This window comes from Micropterus dolomieu, linkage group LG22 (assembly GCF_021292245.1).
Source record: "Micropterus dolomieu isolate WLL.071019.BEF.003 ecotype Adirondacks linkage group LG22, ASM2129224v1, whole genome shotgun sequence".
Lineage (NCBI taxonomy): Eukaryota > Metazoa > Chordata > Actinopteri > Centrarchiformes > Centrarchidae > Micropterus > Micropterus dolomieu.
The window spans coordinates 21,339,104-21,351,600 of record NC_060171.1 but is presented as its reverse complement, the minus strand read 5'-3'; the positions used below and the strand labels follow the sequence as shown (position 1 = coordinate 21,351,600).

Genomic DNA, 12,497 nt, shown 5'->3' with positions numbered 1-12,497 from the left:
GGCCTCATTGATACTGTAGAGAAACAGAACTTTATTCACTGATTTCGATGAAATAGGATCATTTTATGGAGAAAACATTTTCTGTTTTTTCCTCTGTTGTCCTCCGGCTTCTCTGCCTTTATTTTCTTTTGTAATATAATAATTTACTTATAAAGTTTCTTGATGGATGGATAGCTTTACTTGTTGCTTAAGTAACCTCTAACTCCAACTGCCATTAGCTAGTTAGTTCTGTTAGTCGTACAGCTAGTCCATTCAGCTTTAAAGCTTAATAGAACTTTATTAAACCTCCTCATCCCAGCAGTCGAAAGTGCAACTCTCCCCCATTGCTCCAAGCTCCTAGTCCAGGCAGAGTTAGCTAACGTTAGTAGGACCGCTAGTGACACGGCTAAATGTGCTAACTAACTAATGTATTTAGAGCTGTCCACTTGTGATTGGATCACCCAAGATAAATGTTAACTCCAGGTGTAAACAGGATCTATGTAATATGTCAAAATTTGGGCTGCAGAAGAAGATACAAGACACCTTTTAGAAACGTACTTTTGGCTTTTTATTAACATCTCAATCATCCAGTTTGCGCATAGGTTCTAGGCACCCTTGGCTATATGTGCGCGCACATTTATGACTATGAATGCATTTGCTCTCTATAAGTCAAGTCCAATTTTTGAGGGTGTTTTTATTGTTGTTTGTATTGTTTTATTGGCTGTTTGGGTCTGTGTATGTGTTTTCAGTTGATTGAGATAGTCGCAACACATCCTCACGCTCCTTCTCTCTCACACTCTCATAGCCACACATGCATGCTCGTGTCCTCGAATGACCCGCTTGCTGAGCCTGACAGCAGCATTCCATTCTGTCTCACTCTGGGATCTTGGAACAGGTTTTGGCCAGAGTTTGGTTTAGATTTTGCACCACAACACCCATTTTCAGCAGCTATTCATATCAGCTCACAGAGTCCATGAACCGTTTTTGCAGATTTTCTATCAGCTTTATCAAGTTCACCCGTTCTATAGGGTATATGCTACGCCGTACACAACATGCATTAACAAAAGCACTATTTAAAACTCGAGTGCAGGACATAGAGACATTAGTTCCTTGCAGATAGACACCAAAGCGTCCCAGGATGCGAGAACAAAAAACTGCACAAAGGCCTCTATTCCCTTGGCAGTGTCTGGGAGCCTAGTCCAATAAAAAGCTCTTTTATTTTTCCTTTCTTTTTAGCTCACGCTTTGATTGGGCCTATGAAATGATATGAGTGGAGTGCCAAGACAAACACACAGTGACTTATTCTTTAAACCTCATGTTGCAGGTCGAGCTTTTCACTCACATGCAGTGGTACGCTACAGTGGCAGCGTCTCCCCACTTGTATAATTCTCATATTCTGACGGGTGACTCTTAGGGTCAGCTCTTAAATCTGATGAATCCCAGAAAGAACATAAAGACACTCGAGGGAAACAGGACAACATATATTAGTGATAGCACTTACTCGAGGAGATAAGCCACTTTGAACAGATAGGGTTCGCGCAAATTATTTATGTCTTTATCATGATTAGTGTAGTGTATCTTGGACCAAAATTTGTTAAGAACCTTAGACAAAGATAATATAGATCAGACTTAATCCTGATGTCTGCTTTCTTAAATGTCTAATTTGTGTGTTTACAGAGAGGCCTACTTCAAATAGGCTATGTATGATGTCACTGTTTTTGTAATCTGGCAGAATAGTGCTGAGGCTGTGTTGGTATAACCTAACATACGCAATTCATCACACTTTTTTTTTCTGGGGCAGTTTTCCTCTTCTCCCCATCTCACTGTCTCTTCCTTTCATCTTCCCTGTGCCATTTAGCTGTGCTTACACCTGTCTTTTAAAGGCCACCTGCCGCATCCAGTCACTACAGGTCACATTAACTGTCAGATGTTTAGTCTCTCAGGTCAAATCTTGCTCACAGTATCACTAGGGCTCCAACTAACCACTATTTTGATAGTCGAATAATGTATCGAGTATTGAAACGAATAATCGACTATTTGGATTATTACTCACTGCCTCTTAATAAGCTATCGGCTTTTAAATTTAGCATGCGGTTGTTTAAGTCATGTGCTAATTAACAATAAAGATAATAAAATGAACACTGCATTCAAAAATAATGAACATTTCTGCTGTAGCAACAGAAAGTCCTGTCACAGATAAAACGGGTATATATACAGTAAGAAATAACTCTGTGTGCAACGGTGTGTGTTGTACTCATCTTTGCAGCTGATCTCCTGTTGACAAGGCATATCATTTATCTAGTCACAGAGTAGCTTACACCTTGGTACTGCAACATCACAGAGACAAACTGAGAAACAAAGAAAGGAATAACTTAATAATTAATATTAATGAGAGGGGACAAATATTAACGAATCTGACATGGACAGCATTTCATGAAGTGTAAACAATTTCCCCAAACTCAACAACTCACAGATCTGTGGTTTTATTTTAATTAGGGAGACTGAGGCATTTTAGCCACCACCTCAAATTTTTTGGCAGACAGAGATCCGATGAACAGGATCGTTGTATGTTGAGTAATTATTTGCTACTCTGCACTCAATGAACAAGCCATTGATCAAGAGAAAATGTATAGAAAACGTTATGGCCCCATAATGTGAAATAACATGGCTTTTAACATTAAGCTAGCCAGCCTGCCAACTATCTTACCGAGACGAGTCATCATCCAGAGAGCCAGCGGTACGTGCAACCACAGATACACCCGTATAACTGGTGTGCTCCCATGCCAGGAAAGGTCAGCTCTGTAAATGCTGCAGCTCACCACCTTTTTGCCAGTGTGAAGAGTGAAATGCTCCCACACTTGGAAGTTTTAGGTCGTGAAGATGTTTATACCATCACTGATGTTGCTAACTTTATTGTTCACCTCACTCCACTAAGCTGACATTGTTGCTGCTGCCCAATGACATCATAAAGTAATTGATAATGAAGTTAGTTGGCAACTAATTTCATCATAATTCGTTGCATTCCTAATTATTATATGAATGAAGGTTGTGTGCACCTTTCTCATTTTGTGTGTCTCTGCAGTATTTGTTGAGAATCAAATCCACTGTACACGCAGATCGTCTGTCGTGTGTTAGTGTTTGAGTAAATCATGCTGTCCAGTAAGTTAACGAGTATTAAGCATGTGTTGCTTACTGTTGCATGATGCTCCAAAACAAACTCAAGATTCTTTCAGTAAGAGATGCGTGAGAGGATTTGGGGACTTGTTAAAGGTTAAGGGGTTTGACCCCTGATTCAGCTTTACTGACATAATAAATTCTCTGTGGTTTAGGAGACAAGCTTGCTCTATATTATACCTGGATATGTACTGCGTGCAGTGAGCAGCACAGTGTGCTACACACATCTCACTAATAATTTATTAATGTCTGTCTGACTGCTCATACACATCGAGTCTGTTTGGTTGACTGCAGATGTTTGTGTATCCGGTTCCATGTCAGTCTATGCCAACTCAGCCCTGACCTCAGAGCCACTATACCAGCTGAAAGTCTGAACAAAACTGGATCCTACCGGCCTATAAAAAGGCTCTCATGCAGACGGGAAGAGAAGGCAGACTCGTGAAACTATTACTAGTCTTTTACTGCCCTCCCTGTCTGTCATAGCCTCTTATCTAGTGCCCTTCTCCCTCTGTGCTCTGATCTTACCCGGCACTGATGCAGACCAAATGGAGGATTGGAAGATGAAAGGAGCGACTGATGAGGAGGAGGGGAGAAAGGAAAAAAAAAAAGATGGGGAGAAGAAAACTAAAAGGGGAGACCGTCTGGAAGAGATGTTTTGTCCCGTTCATGATTGAAAACTGAGACCAGTTGGGCTGTGAATGGGACAAAAACACACTCTGTTTAACAAATGCACGGTACCAAGTGCCACATAAAAAAAAAAAAGTGGGCGGTGCCCTCTGCTAGCTGTTTGGCTTACGACAGAGGTCACTCATTGGCGGACCGCGGTCCGAATCTGGACCCAGCCACCGTCCTCTCCGGGCCCTGACCAACAACAGATTTGTTATTGAGAATTACTACCTCGTGATGAAGCATCTCTATTTTAACCCGCACTGCTTTTCTAGCATTTACTGTACTGGTTTAGCGGTCCAGGAAACTCACAGACCAATAGCATGTGTTCCAGTCATCTCATGTGATGCTGCTCAGCCAATCAAATCTGTGCATTCCCACAAGCATTGTAAGTTGAGTCCGCGAGTGAGATACAACAGAGACGTTTTGGAAACACACTAAGAGAGGAGACGAAAGAAAAAAGAGATTTCACAGGGCTTTTAATCAAGAATGTACAGATTCTTACATGTACATTATTCCCACTGGCAGTTCAGAACCAGAATCTCTCATATCTCCAATCCTAGCCTGAGCTCACGTTTCTCACTGAACAAGAGAAAGTAGGGAAGTGGTAGGCCTATATAAGAGGGAATGAGAAGAGGAGGCTTTATAGATGTTCATTTGTTAAGATGTGTTGGGTGTTTATTATAAAATTGGTAAACTTCAATCACTTCAAGCTACACTTTTTATTTCATTTTTTTCAGAAATTAAGCACTTTATTTTAGTTTACTTAAATTTATAATTAGAGGAGTTATTATTTATTAGCCCTCCAATTTGATTAGAAAACTGACAGTAAATGAAATATTTCAGTTGTTGAATATATGTGGATACAACTATACGTCATGGCACTGAATGATAACGCAAGTTAGTCGTTATGATGTTCCAGACCTTTGCTTCGGGAAATTTTCGCTAACTGGACCTCTTTGAATTTTAATTGAATACCCCTGGCTTAGCCAATGTACCTACAATGGCCTTAGATGTCCCCCAATTCCCCTTATCAATCTTTGCTGTCAACCTCTTTTGTAAATATGTGAAAGCAGAAAGAAAGAGGAATAATGTAATAAAACCTTAACCTTAAACAGCAAATCCACTGAGTGAGCTCAGTTTTTAGTGAACTCTCCCTGTCGGATAGCTGTAAACCCATGCCGTGTCATTCTAAAAAATCCAGCACATCTCAAGAGATGGCTATAAAGCTTCACCAAATTTATTGATCTTGTCATCCGCCTGCGTCATTTACAGATGATGGACCTGAATGCCGCCCATCGGGGGGTTTAGAACGTGATTGTGAGTCTAAATGCAGTCCCCCCCACCTCTCTCTCGCTCCCCCTAGTTGAACCTCTGCCATCCCTTCCTGTCAGCACATGTTGGAGTGCATCTGTTGGATCCTCCCAAGCGGCATTGTTCATGGTCAGTGTGGGAACTGGGTCACAGCTCGGCACTGGTCCCTCGCTCCGTGTTGCCACGACCTGTAAACACAGAACCAGTCCAGAACTAGGGAAAGTACAGGCAGTACATGCAGTACTGTTGGATGGAAGACGAAGAAGGATGTGTGGAGGAGTTGATTAAGGAGAGGATGAGAAAAAGAGGGCAAAACAAGTAGGGAATGAAGTGAGGTAATAAAGACGTGATAAAGTGGGAACCAATGATTTAATGTGTTTTGACCTCAGCTCCTCTGAACTCATATTCGAGAAGTGTTGATGTTCTTACATTTGACCTAAGCTCCTTCAATGCCTGTTGTCAGTTAGCTTCGGTAAAGGTCTGGCGTCCTAGGGCTGCGTCTCTTCATTTGTCATTGCTACACACAAAGCAGATGCTTGAAAACGATCTGTAGGGTTAACATCACAGAATCAGGGTGTGTTATGTGCTGGAATCAAACTGCTGGCCCGTGACCTGAGTTACTCCATTGTCCTTTTTCTCTCTCTGCTCTTGAATCTTTTTTTTCTACTGGGTGAGGGGTTGTTAAGATTCCTGTGATTCACAACGTGATGTGGCGAGGGGGTAGAAATTAGATGAAAAGATGCAAACAAGATGTTTTATGACCAATGTTTAGTAGGATGTATGTAAGCAGTTAGGGATTTAGAGGGCCAGTGGTGGATCCTGTTTCAAAGGAGTAGTGGTCTGCTTTGTGTCCTTGTGGCATCATGGCCTGGGGATAGAGTGCCACAGATCGGGGAATCCTTAGCTCTGAATGTGTGTGTGTGTGTTTGCAGCTCAGCATTTTGAAGCGGTGCAGAGAAGGGTACCCTGAGTGGTGTATTCTTTTGTCTCTGTGGGCAGAGCCTGGGGGTCGTTGGCTGTGTGAGTAAGAGGGACCAGATGTTGTAGATGCATTTCAGTGTGACTCACCATCAGCACAGGCCTGGTTCGGCCCTGCCTCACTAGTCCCAGGCCGACAGTGCTCATCGTCCATCAGTTTCAACTTCAGCAGGATCCTGATAGCAAATGTTATTGTGTTTACACAAACTCTGTGTTAATCAGAGTCAGGTAAACAACTTAATCAGGGTATTTGACACATAGTAGAGTTATAATCAGAATAGGCATAATTTGATTAACGGAGGTGCTGGGGAACAATAAAACTTGTTTTACGTGGGAATGATAGCAAAACAGCTTACAAAAGTAACACTGCTACTAAAAGTGTTTCGTAAAACACACCAACGCAGAAAGAAACAAAACAAAGCAAAAAGGTCTGTCTTTGGTAGTGTGGACATGTTTAGTCTTAAAGGGGGGTGGGTTTGCTAAATCCGAGGCTTGGGTGGCCAGTTCAAGTCAGCATGGACCAGTCAGCACAGAGTGTGGACTGGTAGCTAGAGAGGTGCCAGTTCACCTCGTAGGCACTGCCCTGGTCTCCTTGAGCAAGGCACCAGAAGTATGTCTGTCTTCTTTTTCTTCTAAAATCTAGTCTCTAAAACATTTTCGTTTTGCTTGATATATAAAAGGGACTGCCAGAACTAAAAACAGAGTAAGATGTATCACTTAAGTTGTGTTGAAAAACTGATATTTGATTTAAGAAATGTCATGGCTTTCACCAAATTGCCATTCTATAATTAATCGCTTGTTAAGATGGGTATTTTGTGCAGTGTAATATTTTGTTAGTTGAGTTTTACAACCTGTGTATATCATCTCCTTTGGCTCCATTGAATTAAACAGGATAATTGGAAACACGATAAAGTCATCATCTTAAATCATGAAATTTACAGGCATTGTAAAAATGCCTTCGTCGATTAGGCAGGCCAAGTTGGGATTTGCGCTGGAGAACAGAGAAAACCTTCAGTGGAATTTTCTTCCTTTTCGTTTTTAAGGGGCTTGACTCTTAATTACGGCTGTTATTTTTGTCAACAGTCTCCTTTTGATTTGCTGGTTGTGGATCAGAATTCAAGTCAAGCTGGTTTAGTCATAAAACCTCTCTGAGCCCAGTCTGAATCTGACTCCCAGTCTGCTGGTGGGAGTTGTGGAGCTGCAAGGGAGGGTTTGATTGGATGCAGGTGTTGAGCTCTGGTGTGGAAATAGTGTCATGGTGTGGGTATAGAGTGGAAAACAGTGTGCCAGGTTACATGGCCGGGGGTTTTGAGAGACATACATATTTATAATAAGGTATAATAAAATATTTCAAAGAATAATGTGTAGACAGGGGATTGATATATCGGTAATGTATGGTAATATCACTTGTCAAAAGTCTGAACAAAGCATGACACTCTTTGGCTTCTATTTCAACTTCTGACGTTTTTTGATTTGTATCACAAGCCCGCTGTTGTCTATTCAATCATTTTATGAGCTGAGGCCCATCTGAAATCAGAATAATCCTCAGACTCAGAGGTAAAATAAAAGACATATGTAACTAAGAGTTAATGACTGCAGTGAGACATATTTAGGCTAGTGTGTTCATTTTCCCAGTCCACAATAAACACGCACTCAGGCACCGCTGTGTCTTTGGGCATCTTTACAGGCTAGTTGCAGCCATGCCTTAGCCCCACCCCGCCTACCCACCCGGAGATAGTGTTTCTGCTTGGACATCTGTCCAGGGTTGGCAGTTGCAGATGTTGTTGACGGCTGTGAAGCTGAGAGGAAGTTCCAGCCACTCCAAAGTCCAAATGTTTCTTTTTTCATTTCCCTGTTTTGGCTTTTTTTTCTTTTTTCAGATCTGTAAGAAGAGGAGGTATTCCTTTGGGAAAGATAGGAACCAGATTTGCGTGGCTGTCTTTTCTTAGATCACAGATCTTACGTGTATGGATTTTTTGTTTCTTCTAAAAGGAGGATCTTGTTTAATGGGGAATTCCAGTATACTTTGATTATAGCAAAGCAAAATCTTTAAAAGCATACTCAGACACCAACACACACACATGCACACTAAGCAGATGACTCATACTGTAGCATCGTCCGACACACAGCTGAGTTTAATTGAGACCTCCTGTGAGCCTGGGAATTGATGCCAGCCTGCACCAAGTTTTCTTGTGTGCATTGTGGAAGCAGCTTTTCTGATTGATATATTGCTCTGAGACTGTTACCAAGGATAGAGATGGGCATTCAGAGGCATTGTTGTATTTCTGAACAATCCATGTGTTTCTAAAGCCCTCTTTAGTCAAGTTTAACTAGTTTCATATGACGTGAAAGGAGAAAAGGTACATTTTAAAGTCCTCATCCAAGCACAGATGAAGTCTGTGTAACAGAGCCTTGTTTATTCAGTTGGTTATTGTCTTGGAATCATGAATGTTTTTGCATTAAGCTTTTGTTGTTCATTTTTGCGTCTTTCCTTTCCCATTGCTATATTTCCTTAGTGTCCTGGATCAATTACTGAAAGCATTACAGCATCAACAAAAGATTTATTTTCTCTTTTTTTCCTCAAGGCTATGGCTGCTATCAAAGCCTGCAAAAGAGAATTTAAGATACTCTTGATTGTTCAGTTCGCTTCTCTATAGTACTGTGCTGCGCTATCATAGCCCTTTCATCCCGCTTTTTGGACTTCCAGCATTGGGGTGGCCAGTCAGCCAACCAGCCAGCCAGCGCTGATTATTTAAGGGACCCAAACGCTAAAATTTTGAGGTCAACAGTAACTAATTCTGATGGCCCGTTTTTGACATGTTGAGCTCAAGTCTAATATATCGGGCTGCATTTTAAGTGAGTCATCCCAGCTCTTAGTTGAAAACCAATTCAGTCGAGGCAAGATTGTTAAGTTTCCCCAGTGTCAGGGGACTTGTCTGCTCCAAGAAAGCCTCCTCAAACATTTCTCACCTTGTTTTATAATGTATTAGTTTCTAACAGTCTTGTAATTATTTTTGTTTCTGCCTAATTGCCAACCCGCTTCATGATGATTATTAGCCGACGGAGAGGTAATTCTCATCAGTATTCACAGAAACGGTTTATATACGCTTCCAACCCTGTGTGTAATCATAGACAACAAATCAGCAATTTATGCTAATAGGGAATAATTTAGTATATGACTGAAATGTGTCCTCTGTGTATACTTTCTGCAGCTTCTGTGAAGTGGATGTGTGATCTCGTGAGCATAGATTTAGTTTTCAATTGTTATCGACTGAGTCATACTTACTGTGCATGACACTATTACACCCCAATAGTGGAGACGACTTGTTCTGACAAAGTGAGTCGTGGGACAGGATGTGGACCCACAAAGTTCCTGTGTAATCGCTGCAGAAATCTCACACACTGTTCCAACTCTGTAAATGGTTTTGTAAGCCTCTGTGTGCTGCTCCTTGCAGCTGAGAATGCAAACTGCTCTCAAATGGAAGTAGAGAATCTAATTGAGTGAGACAAGGGTTTACAATCTCAAGTATCAACCGTAGCAACTCTTGAACTCCGGTAATTAGACATTTAGATACACTAGTTGGACAGTATGGACTCATCATCATGCTTGGGTACACACACACACACACACACACACACACACACACACACACACACACACACACACACACACACACGACTGCAGACTGACCAGCACTTGGCAGAAGGTGCGTTTGATTCCTAATAAGAAGACAGTGTGATGAAGTGTGGGGATAAGGATGGATCTCTATAGATATCGGCCAAGAAGAAACACTTAAACAGCTGGTTGTGCATTTGGTTTCTCACTGTTATTGAGCTGACTGACTGAGCATTGTTGGCATGGATTTAGTTTCTGTGGGATAATGCCTATTTCAAGTATCTCTATGCACCTTGAAGAAATAGTTTTGAGATTTTGTGAAACACGCTCATTCAGCTCAGCTTTGCTTGGACAGAGGAACGCTAGCTGTTTTTGCCTGCTAAGCTGACTGTCTGCATCAAGTGCACAGATGAAAGAGTAGTATAAATATCTTCTTACGCTCTCCCAGAAAGTGAACTAGTCCTTTAAAGCTGGGTTAGGCAACGTTCATCATGATTTCTGATTTGTTTTTTGTTTTTTTTATAAGTCTGGCCTGCCGATTCCAATTTACTTTGAAGAAAATGTCGTTCTAAATACTATAATTGAATGCATGCACAAACATTTTTCTAAATTTTCTTTTTTTCTTTCTTTTTGGTCCCCATTAGCACCAGCGTAAACATTGTCCATTCTTCGTGTGGTCCAACTGTATTATTGATTGCTATCGGATGTAAAGATAGCTTCTACAAATACAATAAATAAAGCTTCTGAAATAAAATGGCTACCCTAGCTTTAACTGGCTGATTACTGTTTACACCAGCCCTCAAGGCTAATGCTCTAATTGTTTAGGAATGTTTTTATGCGTCATCAAACATTGTGATTCATTTGACCCATCTCTCACAGTCTTTTGCTATATTAAGAGCTCACTTAGCCTCGATCCATGTCTGTGCTTTAAGCGTCCCGGTTGTCTGATCGACTGAGTCAGGCAGACTCCTTACACTAATGGCTTCCATCGGTCCGGCCGGGCCTGGCGCATTATGGTGGTGAGGCGGCAGAGTTTGTGGTGATTCTGGCAAAGTCTCTTAGATGACGAGGCAAGCCGGCAAGTTGTGGTGGAGGTGGGGGGTTAACGGAACCTTTGGGGCCTGACACTAACTCAGATCTTCAAAGCCAAGGTTGGACTGGGGATTGGGAGGCAATGTTGGGACTTTGGGATTGGAAGGGTTAGGGGGCAACAAACATCATCTGTAATTGAGGTTTGTGAGGTTTGGGTTTTTATACAGGCTTGCATATTCTCCCTTAAATCTTTCATGTCTGTTGAGCATGTCCCAGCCAGTCCCAGCACCAAGTGCAGCTGGAAGAAGGCTGAGCTGGAGACTGAGATCTCAAATAACATCGCAGAGAAAGCACACAAACATACGTATGTAACACAAATGAGAGACAAACACACACACACACACACACACACACACACACACACACACACACACACTCTGGAGGGTAGTAGTATGGTCTCTGACCTGTCTGATTAAAATGTACATGCACAAGCAAAGCTAAGTGAATATTTCCTTCCATTCGTCTTTCTTTGTGTCTGTGTTGACAAGATGATTGTACGTTAATTTGTATGTCTGTTGTCTGGGAGTCATGCTGTCCCAATTAAAAGCAGTGCTCTACTAATCGTGTGTGTGTGTGTCTGACCGACAAGTGTATACAGAAACGCATACACACATACAGGTACACATACATGTACACAGCTATCATCTGTGTGTTTGTGGTTACAGTCAATCTATAGGAATAGCCTCAACAAACTATAGGCATACCCAACAACACTCCAGCTGCACTGCTATGCTCTGTAATTTGTACATCGAAACCGCAGAGCTCTAATGTCGCCTGGCTGACTTTCAGAGCCGTGGGAGATTAGGATCCCCCTGCGATGTCTCGCCCCTCCATTCTCTGCCAGTCCCATTTTTTTTTTTTGTCTAAACATGACTTAAATTAATTGAACCCAAGTAAAAATGAATGCTAACTAGCATATCATGTAATGGAGCCCAGGGGAAAAAAATAAACTTGTAAACTTGTAAGAAAAAAAAAACATATAATTGAATTGAATGGACCATAAAGTTACTTTCCAACTTGATGTATAAACAGAGAGTTTATACACCGTGAGAGCAGCAGGACTGAAATGTTTATTTACGTCTCTCAGATACCACTGTATGACTCTTTCCTTCATGCAGTGTTACTTGGTGTGTTTGTGTGACACCGTGCTTGTAATCAATAAATGAACATAAACACATCAGATAGGAAATAAATGAGGCTCTCTGTCGTTTGTTTGTTTTATTTGGTTTTTTGTTTCCAGTGGTGTGTGCTGTAGATCATTGCAGATTTTTGCTTTTCAAACTGAGCTGGGTGAAGCAGATTCAGATCTATTACACTTTTATGTGGAAATGTGAGGCAGATTAACATTAATTCATATTGACAATGGGCTGAAAATGTCAGTTATGGTTGACTTGTCCTCTCCCTCCTTGTCTGTCCCAGGTGCTGCGTGGGGCTCAGCTCATAGCGGTGGCGTCAGCTGATGGCGGGGCCACAGCAGTAGAGGGTTCCCCACTCCCTCCTGACATCCAAGTGCAGTACGTCCAACTAGCCCCCGTCGCAGATCACACAGCAGCCGTACAGGTAAAACAACAATGCTCACACAAACTCTGCCAGGCTCTCGCACATGTGTACACACAGATTGTAACTGGGTAGCATTCCAAGTGCTGGAGTGTGCAGCTATCATCTGAGGTGAAACAGA

The 12,497-nt window shown here is 41.7% G+C and overlaps 1 protein-coding gene across 1 annotated transcript in view; it reads left to right on the top strand.

The window, feature by feature from the left end:
• The window catches only part of LOC123961615 (BTG3 associated nuclear protein), a 56,923-nt gene that overhangs the window by 26,000 nt on the left and 18,426 nt on the right, over positions 1-12,497 (top strand). The window contains exon 12 of the mRNA XM_046037119.1: positions 12,239-12,379. Within this exon, the coding sequence (XP_045893075.1) occupies positions 12,239-12,379 (141 nt within the window). The remainder of the gene's footprint in view (positions 1-12,238; positions 12,380-12,497) is intronic.